Consider the following 19,398-nt stretch of genomic DNA (forward strand, 5'->3'; position numbering starts at 1 on the left):
TGGCGCGCCAATGTTGGAGCCCTGTGTTCAGCAGCCGTTTTACTGCACTGACCTCTCTCTCTCTCTAGAGCTGCCCAACACTGACGATAGCTACTTTTCCGATATTTCGATCTGCGATAAGCGATTAAATAAAATTAACAATAACAACACAATAATATAACAAATAAATGCGATGCTCTGGCTGTAATGGCAAATAGCTCCAGCTCCGACGAAAGCTGCAAGGCCCCCGACAACTTCCGCATCTCGAGTGCCTCCACGAACGGCGAGGACGAAGAGTCCAGCGATGTCGCAGGATACACAACAAAGCGCAGGCAAACGGCAAAGGAACTGCTGAAGGATGCGAGCGCCAAGGATACGGGCACCACCACGGGAACGGGCGCCCATATGCGGTGCCCTCTGTGCCACAGCTGCAGTGCAAGTCGATTCCACTGTCGCAATTGCGTCAGAAACGGAAACATTACTCACAGCCAGGCGGAGAGGCCCGAAAGGTTTGCTGCCAGCCTTATCTGATTAACACATGTAATTTCCATCGATCTTACAATATTTCAGCCTGACGGAGAAACAGCAGCGCTACATCAACCTGCAGGCGGGCCTCAAAACCTTTAGCACGCGCTACGAACGCCTCATCGAGCAGCACCGCTCCAATGAGGATCGCCTGATGGCTATCAAGGCCAAGCGAAAGCAACTGGAACTCCTCCAGCAACTAATCTCCGGCACGGACAAGAGATTGCGCGTTCTGGGCGAGCGACGGGATGAATTGCGTCGTGCCAATGCTGAGAAGCGGAAGAACCTACCCAAATACCCAGAAAAGGTCAAGATGCTCGAGGATTACGTGCTGGACAGAGTGGAGAAGATCGAAAAACTGAGAGAGACCCATATGGGACTCCTTGACAGCATCAAGCAGGCTGCGCGTCGCAGCATACAGCAGCTGGTCACCTATGTGTTTCCCATAGCCGAGGTTGTCCTCAAAGAGGAGCAACAACGGCGGGCCAGCGTGGAGCGCAGCGAGGAGGCAGAAACCATAGCAGCACTGGCCGATGCCAAGAACACATCGTACATACGCGGCAAGTGGGTCTTTCACGGCAGTGGGATCAGTGAAGTGCAATACAGAATTGTGGGTCCTTCCTTGCCCGCCAATGGTGACTACACCGCCTATCTGGACTGGCTGGCGGACAACAAGGATGATGTGCCCAAGGCCACAGCCAACGAGATTACGCCAAGTAGGTTCGAAGCCTACCGCATTGTGGGCGGTCTTACCTACACGGCGCAGCTGACGCAGTTGCTCAGCTTCTACCTGAACGTGCGGCTGCCGCACAAAATCGCCTACGGGGACTTCTGCCGTAAGCTGCTGAACGAGGAGCAGTTCCGGCGCAAGATTTCGCGACTGAACTCCAACATTATGTATCTGGCCTACACGCAGCAGGTCAAGCTGCGCGCACTTATCGAACAGCACACGTTGGAGAATCTACTCGCCATCCTGGATCTGGAGCGAAGCGATCTGGGTCGATTCGGCCATCTGGACGTGACCAATGCGCCCCTTATGAAGTCTGTGGATTCCCTGCTAATCGGCATTGAAACGGCCACGGAATCGGAGTCCGAGGGTGAGTCTAGACTTGTTAGCTAAAGATATTATCTTTATTTACAAATGTTTATCGTTTGAATAAATAAGTTCCGATCGATCAATCACAGATTTCCTTTTCTTCTTTTGAGTAATGTAAGACTGCTATTTAACAACACTACTGTAATTTTATTCCAGATGAAAATTCCTTGCGCATGGACTGGGAGGCGGTGCCCAGTCTTACCCCGCAGCCGGAACTGGCGGACCCCAATCTGATGCCGGCAGCCAACCAGCAGTCCACCATCGCCTTCGTGCGCATGGCGGCCACGTCGGTGCTGCGCTGGATCAAGTGATCCCAGGACCAACCACCCGCCCCGATCGTCCGGCTATATCATCATCAGGCACGTGTGTTATGTTTTACAAATTAGTCTAAGCTATTGTTTCTGTGACAGTGCGTTGGAGTTGTCCGGCAGTCGCTGGTTTTAACGTTATCTTTTGGTTTACAGAACTAATTTTGTATCAACTCTATATACATATACATATATTCGCTGTGTAAAGAAGGAACTCCTTTTGATTTACTTTTATTACATAACTTATTCGCCTTTATTTAATAAAAATGGTTCTCTATAAATAAATATATATATATAAATTTGCTTTATTAATGTTTGCAAAGTACACTGACTTAGTAGGTAAACGACTCAATGAGAAAACAATAATAAAACTGGTGCAAATGATTGGAAGGCAGACACAGCTGCGAATGAAACCTACCTAGAACCAGCCCTAGAATCTTAGATTAGAATCGCAAGGGAACGAGCTGAGTGACCCTAGCTACATGAACTTTGTGGGCAGTTGTTGCGTGGGCGGGTGAGCAGCCCCAGTCGTGGTCACCACATCGCCGGCAGCGCTCGGTTGTGGCAGGCTGGGCTTAACAAATACTTGTGGCAGTGAGTTGGCAGAGGCTCCCACCTGAGCGGCTGACACGGACATGGATCCGTTGGCCAGCAGGTCGTAGCGCGGCGAGGCGTGGCTCATCGTGGAGAGCACGATGGCGGCGGCCATCGCCTCCTGATTGTAAAAGGCCGTCACTGCAGCCGGAATGGGCTGCTGTGCGACCGGACCCGATTGTCATTGGCGCGAGGGCGTACTCGGTGCAGAGGATCCCATGCCTCCGCTTGCGCTCTTAACGCTGTTCGGAGAGAAGGCCGCTTGAAGTAACTGCTTCTGCATCTCCTTCATATTTGACATGGTCTTCACTATACGTGGATCGGTGAGATCGTACACTGGTCCCAGGGTTGTGGGGCTGTTGTAGATGTACATGTTATTCGCGCTGTAGCCCAGGGATCCATTAACGTGTCCCAAGGACGATCTCCCTCTGCTCTGAGTCTTGTTCTTGGGTTTTGGCAGGGTTTTCTTTTGCAACTTCGAGGCGGGAAAAACTCCCACGATCTCCACACCATCCGACTCACTGCTGCTCTCCCTGCCCACGGGTCTGGTTTGGGCCGCCTTGGAGGTGGATGTGATGACAGTGGTGGTGGCAGCCAGCTGCTTGGACGTCTGCAGTATTTCTCTGGTACATTGGTAGTCATCCAGATTGATCACATGCGGTGAGGGCCGCGCTCCGACAATGACCTTGGCCTGGCCGTCGCTGGAATGCGGACTGGGATTCCCGCTGGCTGCCAGGGTGGCGGCCGTTATCAGATTGTAAAAGTTGCTGCTGTTGTTAAGGTCGATTTTCCGGCTGGGGGAGGCCAGATCCAGAACCGTACTGGCGGCGGCAGCAGCAGCAGCATTTAGGGCCGCTGCTTGGGCCGAGGTGCTCGGCATGGAGAGCAGCGTGTCCAGGTGGGGCAGGTGGTTGTTGTTATTGCTATTGGCTGGCAAACTGACCGCCGCCGTGGCAGCCGGAGCCAGCTGGAATTGTGGATGCGGCTGAAGTTGCGGTTGCTGGGGTAACTGCTTGGCAACTTTCTTCTTCGGCGGCTTGTTGGTCTGCTTGGGCATCTCCTTCAGCTTGCGCTTTAGGCTGTTGGAGGAGGCACTTGTAGCCGAGTCCGTGTCGGAGTTTCCTCTAGATCGGGGCTCCTCCACTGGCTTCAGGTAGCTGATTGCCTGCGGCATTTGCTCAGGGGTACAAGCAACGGGAGCAACGGGTTTCGGTGATGCGGATGCTGGCGGTGCCTTGGGTTTCTCCTTTACTTTCAACTTGGCGTTCTTGTATCGGGATATTTCCCGGTTCAACTCATCCAAGCGCATCCAGCCGGTTGGCCATAGGTCCACCACCTTTTCCTTGAGATACAAACTTATGAACTCCTCCAGCGAATCCTTGCGCTTAGCCAGAAACGCGTAGGACGTCCAGCGAGCCTGATAGACATCGTACAGCAGATGGCGCAACTCGCTGGTCCACTGGAACTTCTTGCGTGGCATCTTGGGCGGCAGCTCCGAGTTCACGTCCGCCGCTCTAAAAACGAATAATGTAATATAGATAAATCTATACACTTTTTTCCCGTAAGATCTTACGCCTGTTCAGCGAAGGTGCGCAGTTCCGTTTCATAGTTGGCTATGGCCTTGGGCATGACCACAGCAACGGCCCGTCGCAGCTTCTCCAGCATATTGGTGGACTTCTTCTTCTCCTCCTTGGCACGCACTTGCTTTCCTTTGCGCAACATGTAGTACTTGGGGAGCTGCAGCTGGTACTCGATGTGGGAGAAGACCATATTGCGCTCGTTCCGATCAGTGCACAGTACCGCCTCGTACACTCTGGAGAGGTATGAGAATCAAGAGGATTTTCCATTTATACCAAAGCGGTATACTCACCTGAGTAGTAGAGGCGTAAGCTTGTCATCCAGGTTAAACTTCTTGCCGCACAAATCTCGACTCCTAACCGCTTCTTTGAAGCTGTTGACTGCGGTCAAAATGTCCGCATCCAACGAGATGGGCAACACAGTGTCGGCGGTACGAAGATCTTGAAGACAAAGAGAAGGTAGATTGGATATTATGATATTTACAATATCAACTAAGACATTGAGAGACTTGATTTTAAACTCCTAAGTATTTACATATGTAAATGATTAGTTCTAATCCCAGTAGGATTTCTTAAAGTTGTAATAAAATAATGTGTTATTAGTTTTCCTTATTAGAAACTTACTTTCCTGTCCTTCCTTGCCTGGTTGTCCGACCTGTCCTGCCCGTCCTTGGTCCGTGGCAGACTCTATGTCGCTGCTGTCGCTGCTGGACACATCCGTGGAAATGCACTTTAGTTCGCCGTTGACGACGCCCTTGACAGCTGCCGTGCCGCTCTGCGACTTGAGGAAGTTGTCCCGCTTGGCCTTCAACATGTCCTTGACCGTTGTCGTCTTGACCACCTTCTTCAAGGCTTGCGCCTGGGCCTGACTCTGAGTCTGAGGCAGGGCTTGAAGCTGACTTGATGGCGGAATCTGGACCTGAACCTGGCCTTCTTCAGTATCCGATATCTCCACCGTACTGGGTCGCGGCGAATTTGAGGATGAGGAGGTGGTGATCGGCTTAACCGGTGGCTTCTTGCCGCCCGCCGTTGAACCGGAGCTGGGTTTGGACTTGCTCGTAACGATGACCTTTGGCCTCTTGGCCAGGGGATTGACTTTGTACTTGCTGCTGGATTTCGCCGTGGCAGCAGAGTCCTCGTCCTCGAGACTTTCACTCTCGGAGTCGTCCTCGGAATCGCTTTCGTCCTCCTCGTCGGAGTCGTCCTCGGAATCGCTATCCTCCTCCTCTCCATTGTTAGCATCGTTATCATCGTCATCGTCGGACGATGAAGATGAGCTTTCCGAGCTGGACGAGATCATGCGCTTGCGCGATCGCTCCGGCATTTTGATGATGGCATCTGTTCGCGTGGTGTAGGACTTCTTGGTGAGGTTCTTGAACTCTAGAGCGCCGCAGTTGATGTAGAAGCCGCCCTCAAGGGTTTCCGCCTCCTCCGGGATGATTTCGTCATACTGGAAAGGTACAGTCCAAAATGAATATATATTGATTAGTATGTTAGCCGAATTCTTACCGCATCCGTGTTGTCGATGAAGGAGTCAGACTCATCGTATCCCATTCCAATGTCCACGTAGTCGTCCTTTTTGCTCTTGCCCCTGCCTGTGGCATAGGAGTTGCCGTACTTGGCCTCCAGCTCCTTGACGATCCGCGCCACATCGTCATCGTTGTCGGCAAAGGGATCTGCGCCATTGCAAGTGGTGACCTGCTTCAGCTTTTTGGCCTTTTTCTGCGGGTTACAAATGTTTAGCATGCGTTTCGGAACTAGAAACTTAAGGAGTTGAATTACCTTCTCCAAGTACAAAAGCCGGGAGTAGTTAAACTCGGGATACTTGTTCGAATCGGTCTCGAACAGGTCGAGCTTGATGCGAATGCACTTGGCGGGCTTGGTCGGGGGCTTGGAACTGTTGTTGGATCCGGCGGACGGAGGAGCATCCGGCTCCAGGAAGTTGCTGCCAAAGCGCGAGAAGCCCGCATCGCCCTGGAAGATCGAGGTGAGGGTGACGCGCTTGTGCTCGCCCCCTCTTGACATCTCCGGCGGGCAGAGTTACGGATTATCGGCGGGAGTGGGTTAATATGTTAACACTCCAATCGAAAGGGCCTTCCCGCCCTTTTTTTTTGAAAAGAGCCGCGTGTTCTCTGCCTCTCCCGCTCTCTCTCGCGGCCAAACAAAAACAACTGAGACGTCGCTGCTGCTCCTCCTCCTCCTCTTCCTTTCCTCGTGCTTCCTCTTCTTCTGGGGATGTCTGTTTTAGGTTTTCTGCACGTACACCAAGCGACCACAACCACTTAATAACCGTGGCAATTTCACTGCTAACTGCACTTGGTGGGCTCACAAATACCGTTTATCAACATAAACAAATAGAGAGGACCTGCGCCGGATTGCAGATTGCACCACTTTAATCGCTGCCGCCCGCTTTGCAGCTGCATCCGCCAACCACGGCCACGAATAATTGTCACTTTTCTGGGGGAAAGAAAAAGTGGAAACTTTTTTTTTTGGGGGGTTTCGAATTGGTGAGCTCTGCCGGCACGAAAACAACACAATCTTTATCAGCGGAACACCGGGGACCTAACACACTCAATCGACGGTATCATTGGGGACATTTAAACGATGGGGCCAAGCGCTTTTCGCACGGCCAAGAGCGCGATTCTTAAATTGTTTCTTATTAAAATCCTCAACGCTACATTCTCCGCTCCACCCCTCTCCTACGATCCGACCCTGCTTTTGGCTTTCGCAGCCGCGTTGCGCAGCACTGGTCGCGGTTTTCGCAAATTAAACGCGGTCGTTTACACTGCCCGCAGTTGTTGCACCACACCACTTTTAAATTTTCGATCTTATTCTATAATTACCTAGCTTTAATGGTTCGAGAACTTTAAAAACAAAAATTTCGGCTTTAAAATGCTATATTTTAAATTTAGAATCACACTTTGTATATATGTTGTTTGGATGAACTCTTATAAGAGAATGTTTTTTTGTATTCCCAAGCTGTAGGAAGTCTTACAATATTGTCCTTGATCATATGATTGTAAATTAGTTCATGAAACCAGCACAAAATTAGTTTTTAAACGCAAAATTTTTTGTTAAAGGAGTATTGCAACTTTTATTTTCCTTTCACGGAGAAATCAAGATTGATTAAAGGTTCCGATCGCGTTTGTTCCCATTGCCATTTCAAATGCTTATGATGGTATAAAAGAAAATCAAAGTACCTGGAAAGCCAACATTTAAAGTCAACATTTCATTAAAACAGCTAAGCAACCTAGAAGTTATTTTCTGGTTGCCGCATCAGTGCAAACTCGTTATAATTACCAGATATCTGCAAACTTTCCAAAAACTAGCCAGATCTGGCTGGAAAGCAGCCAACGCGCAGCACTGTCTGCAATGCATCCCTGTGCAGAGCGCACATTCCACACACATTTCAGGTTTGTTTTGACCGAATCGCGCCGCTGTGCAACACTGCCCGGGACAGCTGCTCGCAGTGGTGGATCGCGGGTGGGGGGCCATTTTTTTTGGGGCGACTCAGTATTATTTCGTTTGTGGAGCTGTTTACTTCGCTTCGTGGAAAGTCAAGTGCTCTTTGTTTAATTAACGTAAGTGCAAGTGAGTCGGAGTACGTGAGCTTGGGGGGGTATTACTGTGCGCCAGCTCCACCAAAAACCAAAAAAGAGTTGCATGCACAGAAATTTGAATTCGGTCGAAACTGCAAGCTGTTATTATAACGGGAACGGGAACGCGAGTGGCTAGTGCTCGTTATCGGGTGAAAACGATTAGGATTGTGCAATTAACAAAAGTGTGCCGTGCTGCTCTTTTCACAACCCAATCCCCAAGTGGTACACACTCATACATACTAGCATACTTATGCTGCCTTTATGCTTGCAGCCCCCACTTTTAGGTCTTTATACATATACATATATATACGTATATATTTGTTCAACGAGTGCAAGTGACCGACGTCCAAAGAGCAACGCACGGAGCCCCGACAAAGGCTTCCCGCTTTCCAGTGGTCCGGCGACTTTCGCCGGATAAGTAACTCCATCCCAGGAGGAATCGAGCTGAACAAAAAGCCCCAACCCATTCCTAAGAAAGTGTCATGAGACAATAGAGGAACATAAAGAAAGAAAGGAAAAACGTTGAGAAGAGTGGAGCTCCTTTGTCGCTTCTCTGGAAACATAGGTGAGTAATACTACTCCATTAGTAGATACGGGGCCTTGTACTTGTAGCTCCAAAACTACAAGGGAAGTTGTTCAAACAAGAGACTACCATTATATGATAAGAATTGCCACTGCTTTCTTTTATCTTAGGTGACGTAGCCCAAGGCAAACACACTGTACACTAGATAATGTTATAATTTATACTATTTGCAGTAGCTTTTAGAAATACAAACTTTAAAAATGGTTATAAAAATGAAGTATATTTAAGTGAGTTAAAAAAAGGGTAGTCAGGTTCTCACCTTTCTGGTTCGCATTGAAGGTTTCATTAAATTTTAAGATCGTTTTTATATACGTGATTCACCTTCACGAGTGTCGCCCGTACCACTGGCGAAATGATAAAGACATTGAAATTCCCATTCCCAAATGGAGTTACGGCAATCGACCTTGAAACATGTGGCCAAAATGGGTTTTTCGAATTTTCTATGAAAAGCTATTTTTTTTTGGTAAATCATCCATTAAAGGCGGCAGCGGGTTTTTCATTTTAAATGGACTGAAGCCGCAAACAAAAATAAAGCGATACACATAAACAAACAACTGGCAGCAACAAGTGAGCGCACAAATTTAATTTGCTTTTAATGCGTCATTATTGCCAATTTGTGACATGCTCGAGTTGCTTTTCTGCTACGTTTTCGCCGATTTTTCGCATCCCCAACAGATATTTGTACGGTTCACTATCGTTATCAGTGATCGCAGACAGTGGTATATATATCTAAGATTTTTTGTTGTATTATGTAAATTGTATTAATGTATTTAAGATAAACGTTTTCAAAAACAATTCTTACTTCTTCAAGCATTATCAGTAATCGATCACAGAAAAGCTTTTAAAAGTAAATAAGCGATACTTAACTTTTTATTTGATATAAGTTTCTTATTCACAGAAATGTAATCACACCGGGAGAGAAAAAATAAATGTGTAATGGAGAAAAAATTTTATAAATGATAACGCACTTTTATTTGTTCATACTTGTTTTTTCATTATTTTTTTCATACATTGTTTAATAAAGTTTATTATCTTCATAGGACATCGGCTATATGCTATGACTATAAATTTATAAATTGTCTTTGTGCAAACAATATGCCATACACAACTGAGATAATCAAAAACACAAGTAAAATAAAAGAATATTTCGGTTCTGAAACAATCTAGAGCCTACGACATGTACATATATACATACATATAATATTCGTTTCCACGAAGGAGGAGTCATTATAAAAAATTTAAAATTTCCCACATCTGAATGTTGATAAGAGCACAGAATAGTAATTGCTTTCAGTTTGAAACAGAATAGATCGTTGGCCGCGTCTTGATATGATCAGACCACATTTTATCTTTGACATATTAGTTTTTCAAGCGAACTTTCCCCATCCAACAGTCTAGTACAAAAAGAGCCGCTGGTGGTTGCCTTCACCACCCACTACAGATGGGCTTTTCCATTTTTAAAACAATGACTCATCTACGGAAATAAATTACATGAACTGTGTCTGACGGCCCAGAGTCATTACCTAGCGACCACAGCCCATCGATGATTTTATTATATAGTATTCGATTCTTCTTGGTCTTTTTCAGAACAGAGCGATGACGGAAAGTGTGGAGCTGATGAACAAGTACGGCGAGCCACTGCGCTACGACCGCAACTTTACGGGTCCCCGGCAGAAGGATCGCAGCTGCACGGATGTGCCCTGCCTGCTGCTCTTCGCCCTCTTCCTGGCGGGATGGGGCTATATCGCCCACTACGCAATCACAAGGGGCGATCTGAACCTACTGTTGGTGCCCACAGACTCGTTCAACCGGAAGTGCGGCATGGACTCCGGGGTGCTGAATAAGAAAAACCTATTCTTTTTCGACATGAATAAGTGCATTGATCCAATCGTACCCCTCACGGGATGTCCTACACCGCAGGTAAACTAAATGTTATTTAATTTTTAAACAAGTTTATTAACTCATTATTATAATTAAGAGACTCCATAACTCTAATTAACAAAGATTTAAGTAGAGTTATCAGAACTTTACTATACCATATAAATCTATAACCTTTTATGTCGTAAAAACTTTATGTTCAAATGTCCGGACGTTTACCCATAAAATTCACTTTATTAGTCAAACTCAGATACGCAATTATATACTGAGTTATTGTTTCAATTTTTAATGCTACCAACGACCTTTTTTTTTAACAGGTGTGTGTAGAGACCTGTCCCAGACAAACTTTCGTATGGGACACAATGAAAGACCAACTCAGCTTCGAGGATTTGCATAGTCGCCTGATTTGCCTGACAGAGGAGCACAAGGCGAAGATTCGCACCAAGTCGGATATTGAACAGGCCATTAAGGATAATCAGTGTGCGCGCTGGTACATCAAGAGTGCTCCATTCCTCAAACGATGCCTCTTCGAGTTCTCACAGGGTGTGTGTGATTACATACCCTCGTTCCTTCTGCAGGGAGGAAGATCGAGGCGGGAGTTGCAGCTGCTGCCAGGGAACGCATCCACAGAAACCCAACTTCAGGCCCAGGTTATGGCCATGACCATGGCGGAGGCCCAGGCTCTAGTTGTTCCACAGGCAAACAGCAAGCAAACGCCAGTGGAGGAGGAACCAATTGTCCAGTGCAAACGAAGACTCAACGAGGCCGTTATCAAGGAGAAGATGATGCAGACGGACACGAGGTTGGCCAAGTTGGTGGGCAATATGGTGGCCCACTTCTACAATGGCACACACGACGCACAGCGTTTGGGTGAGGAGATTGTCGAGGATCTGGTCAACTCCTGGTCGATCGTCCTGGTGGCTTGTTTCTGCACTCTGGTTGCCTCACTTATCTATATCGCTCTGATGCGCTGGCTCTCGGCTCCGATCCTCTGGTTCTCCATCTTCGGTGTACTTATCGGCCTTTTGGTGGGCATCTACTACACAGTGAAACAGTACATTTTCTGGGAGAAGACGCCGACGGTGCCGCTGCACGGTTTGAATCTGCAATCCCAGGTGAAGAACGTCCTGCAAAACCAGAACACCTGGCTCTATCTGTCCATTTTCGTGGGCGTGTGCTTCGTCGTCATCCTGTTGCTGGTGATTGTGCTGAGAAAGCGCATACGGATAGCGATTGCCCTGACCAAGGAGGGCAGCAAGGCGGTGAGCAGTGTGATTAGCACCGTTTTCTTCCCCATCTTCTCCTGGATACTCTTCATGGCCGCCATAGCGTTTGCCATCGGCGTGGGTCTGTACCTGGGCTCCATTGGAGATCCTTCGTTTAGAATGGTCCGTCAGTTGACGGAAAGTGGAGAAGTGACCACCGAGGATTGCATCTGCGAGGGCCCAGCAATTAATTATACAGTCGGCGGTTCTTGTGACCCGAATGTGTTCCAGCAAAGCTGCTCCGTTCGGCAGACCGCATTTTTCCAAACGCAGCGCATATCCTGCACGAAAACTACCTGCAGCTTTGACTCGATAGTCAATCCGTTAAAAATTAAGTGGGCCATCTTCTACAACGTCTTCGGCTTCCTCTGGCTGAGCTTCTTCATCTCTGCGTTTAGCTACATGGTGTTGGCTTCCACGTTCGCCCGATGGTATTGGACCTTTAAGAAGAGGGATGTGCCGTACTTTACCCTCACAAGGGCCTTCTGCCAAACCGCTTTCTATCACCTGGGAACGGTGGCGTTCGGTTCGCTCATCCTGGCTATCGTCCGGCTGATCCGTTTGGTGCTAGAGTACATCCATGAAAAGCTGAAGAAGTACGACAATGCGGTGACACGAGCCATCCTCTGCTGCATGCGCTGCTTTTTCTGGCTGCTTGAGACTTTCCTCAAGTTCCTTAACCGAAATGCCTACATCATGTGCGCCATCCACGGCAAGAACTTTTGCTCCAGTGCCGCGGACTCGTTTAACCTGATTATGAGGAACTTCCTGCGTGTGGTGACGCTAGACCAGGTCACGGACTTTTTGTTCTTTTTGTCGAAACTGCTGCTAACCGCGGGAGCGGGAGTGTCCACCTACTACTTCCTGGCCAACAATCCGGCCATTATTCAGCTACATTACAATGCGGTGCCCACCACGGTGGTGGTAATTGCCGCCTTTTTCATAACGAGTGTGTTCTTCGGTGTCTACTCGACGGCCGTGGATACGCTGTTCCTGTGCTTCCTCGAGGACTGCGAGCGAAACGATGGCTCCCCGGAGAAGCCCTTTTTCATGTCCAAGCAGCTAATGAAGATCCTGGGCAAAAAGAATAATCTTCCGCCGCGTCAACGCCGCGGGAAGTAGGAGATTCAGACGAGAAACGGCAGTGCAAATTATTAGTTAATTAAGATAAAAGATATATATATATGTATATATAAATATGTATTGAATCTAGCCCGAAATCGAAAGGGGTTGTGAGCGATTGCTCAACCGGCTGCAATAGGATTTGCATGAAATGCAGCCTTTTTTGCCAATACTCTTAATCTTTAATATAATGTATATAATACGCAAGTATCCATATGTAAAAGTTTTTTGTGCGGCTAGGTGTGCGATCGAACATGTGATAGGCGCGGACCATAAAGACCAAAAGCAATACGATGCAATACAATAATTTGTATACAGAACCACAAACGTACATATCTCACATCTCACATGCAGTTAAGTTAACGACATACTTATACAACTTTAATTATAATTTTTGAATTTAATAAAAATGAAGTTTTTTGAAGACACATTTTCTTTTTGGTTTTTGATTTTAACTTACGATTTTTATCATAGCCATTTCATACATTTCGAACATGAAGACTACCAGGAATTATTATTTTAGTTGCATGTTTTATTTGTTTAGCAAATATTTCCGATTCCTTAATTATCTTTTTTTGCTTTTATTTATGAAACAGCTCAAACGCTCAAATCGTTCATCTCAGAAAGTCTGATTTTGATAGGGAGTAAAGACCGGAGAAGCCGTAATAAAAAACATTAGTTGTAAGGATTTGTGACTTTTAAAAGTATATATATAATAAACGCTAATACTGCCTCAACAGTTGTTTACTTATACAAAACTCGCAGACTCTACTGGCCGGAACCCTTGCCTACTTCTTTGCTGCTTGAAAAAATATTTAAAAAGCGATAAGGCACCTTATACATTTTCAAACTAATACTGACTTTTAAATTTTAAAATTCCAAAACACTCAGTTCTGCTTTGCACACCACCGAGACCAGTCCTATCGTTCTTAAAAATTGCAACATATTTATAGAACTTTTTTAAGTTCCCTCGAAACACAATTATTTTTTCAAATCGTGAGTTTTAAAAGCTTTGTGAATTACAAGCATTGTTCATTTTATAACTTTTTTGAGATGTAATGATGTAAAAATATTCAAATTTGTTTTATTTAAACTGCTTTAAACTGTTTTTTTCACAAATAATTTACAAGTTTTCGTCGGTTGTTTTAATTTACCTGTCATAAAATAGAGCCTCTTTTTGAAACTCTACTTTGTTTGATGTTTTTTATTTTTTTTTTTAATTGTTAAGAGCTTATACATAAATACAAGTCAGTCAAACCTGGAAAAAAATGAAAATCTTTTTGAAAATTGCAATATTAATACATACGACTTTTAAAATAATAAGGCCAAACCCATGATTTAAGTTTGTTCAGTCTTGGCGTAGATTATTTTTAATGAAGTAATTACTTTGATATCGGGAATAGGTTCAAACAAAATCAAAACCAAAAATTGTAATTTGATTGTATGATACAATCAGCATCCAAGCTGATTATCGAAAAGTCAAGGTCTAAGAATGGCACATGCGAATATTTTACTATATTCGTCATCAAGTTAAGAGGAAAAACTTTGATAATTTTGTTTCTCCTTTGGTACAGTATTTTTCACATTACTAAGAAAAAAAAAGATTATATTTGAAATTCATTATTGAATCATAAATATATAGTCATTCTACATTTTTGGTACTTAATAAACAAGTCGATTTCAAGGACACACTTTAGAAGTCGCAGGCCAATAAAATCTAGCATACACATTTTGTTTTCTCAGGATCATTAGTTATATCTTTATCTAAGGTCAATTATTTTTCAATTGAAGAGTAATAATGAAGAACGAGTACGGTGAGCCATTGACCTACGACAAAAACTTTTCGGGACCCCGACAGCGGAATCGGAGATGTACAGATGTGCCATGCCTACTGCTATTTGTCCTCTTTCTGGGGGGATGGGGCTACATCGCCCAGTTCGCTTTCAGGACAGGCAACCTCAACAAGCTTGTAGCGCCCATGGACTCTTTTAACCGGGAGTGCGGCGTGGACCCTGGTGTGGAAAACAAGTCAAACTTATTCTTTTTCGACATGACCGAATGCCTAAATCCACTCACACCTTTTACAGGCTGCGAGACACCAAGGGTGAGTAGGATCCCAGTAATTACAATCTCTAAAAGTCCAACTAGTAATATTGCCCCAAGTATAAATGTGATAGTATTTGATAACATTTCAGATGAAATCCGAAATTAAACTAATTATTTAATATGTTTAAATATTTTTTTTATAAATACTTATAAACAGGTTTGTTTGGAGTCCTGCCCCAATGAGATGTTTCATTATGAAGCAATGAAGAACTTTAAATCTTTCGAGGAGCTACACGGAAGCCTTATCTGCAGGACGGAGGAGCACAAGGCGCGAATTCACACCAAAACGGACATTGAAGAGGCCATTAAGCAGAATCTATGTGCGGGCTGGTACTTAAACAGTGTTCCCTTTCACAACCGATGCATCTTGAACTTGCCCCTCAATGCTTGTGACTTAATCTCAACCCTGACGCAGGTCGGAAATTCCCTGCCTTCTGGAAAAGTTGTTGATGAAATCACAAATCGTATCACAAAGTTAATGAAGCGCATGGGTCAAGAGTTTCCAACGGCGGAGAATTGCCAACTCGGATTTAGGAATGACATAGTAAAGGAAAAAATGATGCAAAAGGACACAGGGCTGAGCAAGCTGGGATGCAACATATTATTTTCTTTCTTCAATGTCGACAAGGAAGTGTGCGAGGATATTGTCGAGGATGTGTTCAATTCTGCGATGCTTATTCTGCAGGCGAGCTGCTGTGCGCTGATCGCCTCACTGTTCTATATCGCCCTAATGCGCTGGTTCTCGGGTCAGATCGTGTGGTTCTCCATCTTCGGCGTGCTCATCGGCCTCGGGATGCCCCTTATCTACTGCATTATGCAGTATATCTTCTGGAAAAGGGCAACCAAGGAGCGAGAAACAGACTACAACATGGAAAGTATTTTTAAACAGATTTTGCGTGACGAATACACCTGGCTCATCCTGTCTATCTTCTTTGGCGTGTGCTTCGTGGTCATCCTGCTTATAGTGATTGTCATGTTGAAACGCATTCGGATTGCGATTGCCATGATTAAAGAGGGCAGCAAGGTGGTGAGCAGTCTAATTAGCACCATGTTCTTTCCAATCTTCTCCTGGACACTGTACTTAGCCACAATAGCGTTCTCCATTTACGTGGGACTGCATCTGATTTCCATTAAAGAACCGTCTTTTAAGATAGTGCATCAGTTGGCATATGGAAAAGAAGCCTGCATATGCGAGGGTCCAGCTACCAACTACACAGTGGGTGAGTCCTGCAGTCCGGAAGTCTTTCGGCAGCATTGTTTCATTCGGCAGACCGGAGTTGACCAGCAATCACAAGTGCCGTGTTCGAATACCAAATGCAGCTTTGACGACTTTGTCTTTTCGCCTCTGATTAAAGTGGCCATTTTCTACAACGTCTTTGGTTTCTGCTGGCTGAGCTTCTTCGTTTCCGCCTTCAACTATATGGTGCTAGCTTCCACCTTTGCTCGTTGGTACTGGACCCTTAAGAAGCGGGATGTGCCATTCTTCACCCTCACTACAGCTTTCTGCCAAACTGCTTTCTATCACCTGGGAACTTTGGCGTTCGGTTCGTTCATCCTAGCTGTTGTTCGCATGGTCTGCTTGGTTCTGGAGTACATCAGTAGGAAGGTCAAGGCGCACGATAACTTTGTGACAAGGGCCATCATATGGATCATGCGTTTCTTCTTCTGGCTTATGGATGCTTTCCTTAAGTTCGCCACTCGTAATGCTTACATCATGTGCGCCATCCACGGTCACAACTTCATCACCAGTGCCAAGGATTCTTTTAAGCTGGTTATGAGGAACCCGCTGCGTATAGTAACACTTGACATCGCCATGGGCTTCTTGTTCTTCGTTTCTAAGGTGTTGCTATCCGCTGGGGCGGGAGTGTCCACATACTTTTTCCTGTCCAATTATCCGGAAGCTTTTAAACTTCATTACAATGTGGTGCCAGCCATATTGGTAGCGATTTTCACATACCTTATAACCCACGTTTATTTCGGCGTTTACTCTACTGCCGTGGACACGCTGTTCCTGTGCTTCTTGGAGGACTGCGAGCGAAACAATGGATCACCCGAAAAGCCCTTCTTCATGTCCAAGCAACTTAAGAAGATTCTGGGCAAAAGGAACCATTAGAAATGTATTTTCCGGCCGGAAAATGTTTCATGTATTTGATGTAGCATTTTAATTATATTTTATACCTCATTCAACAACGCTCAACCAATAATCTCAAAATGTATAATTTTGCAAGACAGTAAATATAAGAAAAGCTCTAATAAAAACAGTTACTATTACCTGAACCGTTCTTGCGATTTTTCATTGACTTCAACTACAATATAAGATCTTTGAGCACACTATCGCTGATATTCTGCAGATCATCATCACCTCCGATCTGATCAAAATCGAACTTATGCGACACATTCATCGCATTCTGGTCGTTTTCCGTATTAAAATCTTGTTCGAACGGCAGTGAGTCCTGTAAAAAAAAGATACGAAATTGTTATTTTTATTAAGTTCGATGATACAGTTAGTTAACAATGAAATCCCACTCACATTGATGGTTCTGTCGTTAAGCAAAAGACGAGGGGTATCCTGCTGTTGCGTCTCGGTGGGAGGTACCAACGCATCCAGTCGTCCAGATGGCGAGGTGCTCAGGTTCAGGACATTCCGAGACACTTTGAGGACCTTCATCACTGCAGCATTTTTGGCAACCAGCGAGCTGTTGTTTTCCGAAGTGCGCGGAATGCGTTCAATGCGAGTGCACTCGCTGTTGCTCAGAGGTGTAAAGGGGTCGCTGGGCTCTTCAGGTGAAGCCTGCGGCGAAATCACCGCTGCTACTGGCACCGGTGGCTCATCGAAGCCGAAAGAGGCCTGCATTTGTTTCCACTTGCTTCCGAGAGCGGAGAGGTTAGGCTGCGGTGCCGTCTTGATCTTGGATGTGTTCTTGTGAATGGTGCGCAGCATTTGGATTGGATCGTTTATCTTGGATCGGTTTAAGGTGCCATTCAGATCAATGCCCGCCGACTGATCGAGGACTTTCAGCTTCCGTGCTGATCGGGGTGGCGCAGGTGCTGAAATGGGCAGATCGTTAGGCTGATCAATAGAAGATCAATAATCACTTCATACCAAGTAAACTGTTGCTTAACGCATCAAACTGTTTTTCATTGAAATCGTCCTGCAGTGCAAGACGTACTGGAGCATTGCGGCCAATCCCGCCAGCTAAGTCGATCTTGATGGGAGGAGTGGAAACAAACTTGGAGCTAATAACTGAATCAAATCTTGGCGTGGCTGGCTGAAGCAACTGTCCCCTGGCAGAGGCACTTCCGCTGGCATTTCCCCTTTCCTTCTTGGTCGGCTCATTCAGCTTTTTTAGTAAATTGTTGAGCTGGACCTCAGATTGGGTCAGCTCCACGCGAAGTGCCTGCAAATCAGTGGTGACAAACGCATTTGATTCGTTGTAGTGGTCGTTTGCATCCAATTGCTCGGCAATTGGGCCGCTGACCCGATTGAATGCGTTTACGAGGGCTTCCATCTTGGAACCATTTAAAGGATCGTAAAAGTCTGAAAAGGACGTAAGTTCTATTATAGAGGCTGTATGTCCTTTACCGATTATCTCCTACCACCTTCTGTGACAGGGTCACAGTCGAATAACACCCGCATGCCCCGCAAAGCCTTGTCTACCGCCTCCTTGCTCTGATTATGCTCCGCCTGCTTGGACTGGAAAAGATCGATGGCCTCTTTGAGCCCACACAGAGATTTCTCCAGGTCTAATTTCCTTTCGGTGGGTTGGGTTATTACCCGCTCCACGCCAATTGCAGCGTTGGCTTCAAATTCATCTAGGAAACCATCGTCCACTAGTTGCTCCTCGGGCACACCCATATCCGCAGATAGATCACTTGTCAGGCGTCTGATCTTCTGCGTTTTGTGCCGCAGTAGGGCCGTGTTCTCCTCCAGATTGGCAACATAACCGGAGGCGTACTCCTTCATCACGGCATTTTGGCGGGCCATGACTTTGGCACACACATAAGGTGTTCCCGCCTCCAGGCCAAGTGACTTCTCGCGCTGTTTGATCAGCTCCTGGATCACAAAGCCCACGAATTCGAGCAGGAAGTTGATGAACCTCATGCCACCGGGCATGACCACCAGATAGGACTTGATGTTGGCCCAGTGCAGCTGGTGTTTCTCGTTCAGATGCTTTAGGTACTCCACCGTGCTTGACCTGAAGTTGGCCTCCGACTTCTTGTCCGTAATGGGCCAGAAGAAGCGGCGCTTGAACTCCGCCGGATCCAGCAGTCGGAAGAGGTAGTGCATCACGTGGACGAAGGCCACCTGATTGGGTTTCAGGAACATGTCCCAGGCGACCAATTTTCGCAACTCATCCGGCAGGGGATGCACCAAAGCCAATCCTTGTAGCTTCCTGTGCAGCTTCTCGCTCTGCTCCTTCTCTTCGGCCTTCCAAGGCGCGATGGTTGTGCGATCCATACTCTTATTTAAGAAATATTACATTTATTAAATTAAAACAAAGAAAATATGGCGGTTTCGTTTGAAGTTTTCCCTCGGTTATTTGTTTTTTTTTTTTGCGTTGCAGTGTTACCAGGCGGACTCACACAAAAATTAACAATTTAAAAATAAAGCGTTCTCACTACATGCATTTGGCGCCAAACGCCAGTAAAAGAGATGAATTTAAATTATAAATTATTTATTGTTGTTAATACCTATCGACATACCAAAAGTTGCGATAACAAAAACTTATTAAAAAAAATAAATGTTAGAGATTATTCATTTGTCA

At 45.8% G+C, this 19,398-nt stretch overlaps 5 protein-coding genes across 7 annotated transcripts; 3 read left to right on the plus strand and 2 right to left on the minus strand.

Annotated features, from left to right (window-relative positions):
- The first annotated feature begins 92 nt into the window (after positions 1-92).
- On the plus strand, positions 93-2,216 carry Atg14 (autophagy related protein 14). The gene is made up of 3 exons (XM_036818247.3): positions 93-488; positions 550-1,601; positions 1,757-2,216. The coding sequence occupies exons 1-3, from the start codon at positions 187-189 to the stop codon at positions 1,909-1,911; spliced, it is 1,509 nt and encodes a 502-aa protein (XP_036674142.3). The 5' UTR covers positions 93-186; the 3' UTR covers positions 1,912-2,216.
- Positions 2,190-6,791, minus strand: yem (yemanuclein). Its single transcript, XM_036818246.3, has 6 exons — positions 5,862-6,791; positions 5,589-5,801; positions 4,704-5,529; positions 4,373-4,520; positions 4,076-4,315; positions 2,190-4,016 (listed from the first exon to the last, which is right to left on the minus strand). Exons 1-6 carry the CDS (start codon positions 6,102-6,104, stop codon positions 2,684-2,686), a joined length of 3,003 nt encoding a protein of 1,000 aa, XP_036674141.3. The 5' UTR covers positions 6,105-6,791; the 3' UTR covers positions 2,190-2,683.
- Positions 6,792-7,504: 713 nt separating this feature from the next.
- Ctl2 (Choline transporter-like 2) lies at positions 7,505-12,956 on the plus strand. 2 transcript variants are annotated; one of them, XM_036818314.3, is made up of 4 exons: positions 7,505-7,660; positions 7,950-8,243; positions 9,849-10,181; positions 10,457-12,956. In XM_036818314.3, exons 3-4 carry the CDS (start codon positions 9,858-9,860, stop codon positions 12,524-12,526), a joined length of 2,394 nt encoding a protein of 797 aa, XP_036674209.3. In that variant the 5' UTR covers positions 7,505-7,660; positions 7,950-8,243; positions 9,849-9,857; the 3' UTR covers positions 12,527-12,956. The 2 variants fall into 2 exon arrangements, with proteins under 2 accessions (XP_036674209.3, XP_065722636.2); XM_065866564.2 differs by having other exon boundaries at positions 9,854-10,181.
- Positions 12,957-13,086: 130 nt separating this feature from the next.
- On the plus strand, positions 13,087-16,909 carry LOC108007244 (choline transporter-like 2). The gene is made up of 3 exons (XM_070996990.1): positions 13,087-13,522; positions 14,318-14,630; positions 14,790-16,909. Exons 2-3 carry the CDS (start codon positions 14,325-14,327, stop codon positions 16,743-16,745), a joined length of 2,262 nt encoding a protein of 753 aa, XP_070853091.1. The 5' UTR covers positions 13,087-13,522; positions 14,318-14,324; the 3' UTR covers positions 16,746-16,909.
- On the minus strand, positions 16,771-19,180 carry dgt6 (dim gamma-tubulin 6). 2 transcript variants are annotated; one of them, XM_065866566.2, is made up of 4 exons: positions 18,233-19,180; positions 17,736-18,170; positions 17,163-17,680; positions 16,771-17,085 (listed from the first exon to the last, which is right to left on the minus strand). In XM_065866566.2, exons 1-4 carry the CDS (start codon positions 19,089-19,091, stop codon positions 16,939-16,941), a joined length of 1,959 nt encoding a protein of 652 aa, XP_065722638.2. In that variant the 5' UTR covers positions 19,092-19,180; the 3' UTR covers positions 16,771-16,938. The 2 variants fall into 2 exon arrangements, with proteins under 2 accessions (XP_065722638.2, XP_065722637.2); XM_065866565.2 differs by having other exon boundaries at positions 18,230-19,179.
- Between the last annotated feature and the right edge of the window lie 218 nt (positions 19,181-19,398).

The sequence above is a fragment of the Drosophila suzukii genome, chromosome 3 (genome assembly GCF_043229965.1).
Source record: "Drosophila suzukii chromosome 3, CBGP_Dsuzu_IsoJpt1.0, whole genome shotgun sequence".
NCBI classification, from domain to species: Eukaryota; Metazoa; Arthropoda; class Insecta; order Diptera; family Drosophilidae; genus Drosophila; species Drosophila suzukii.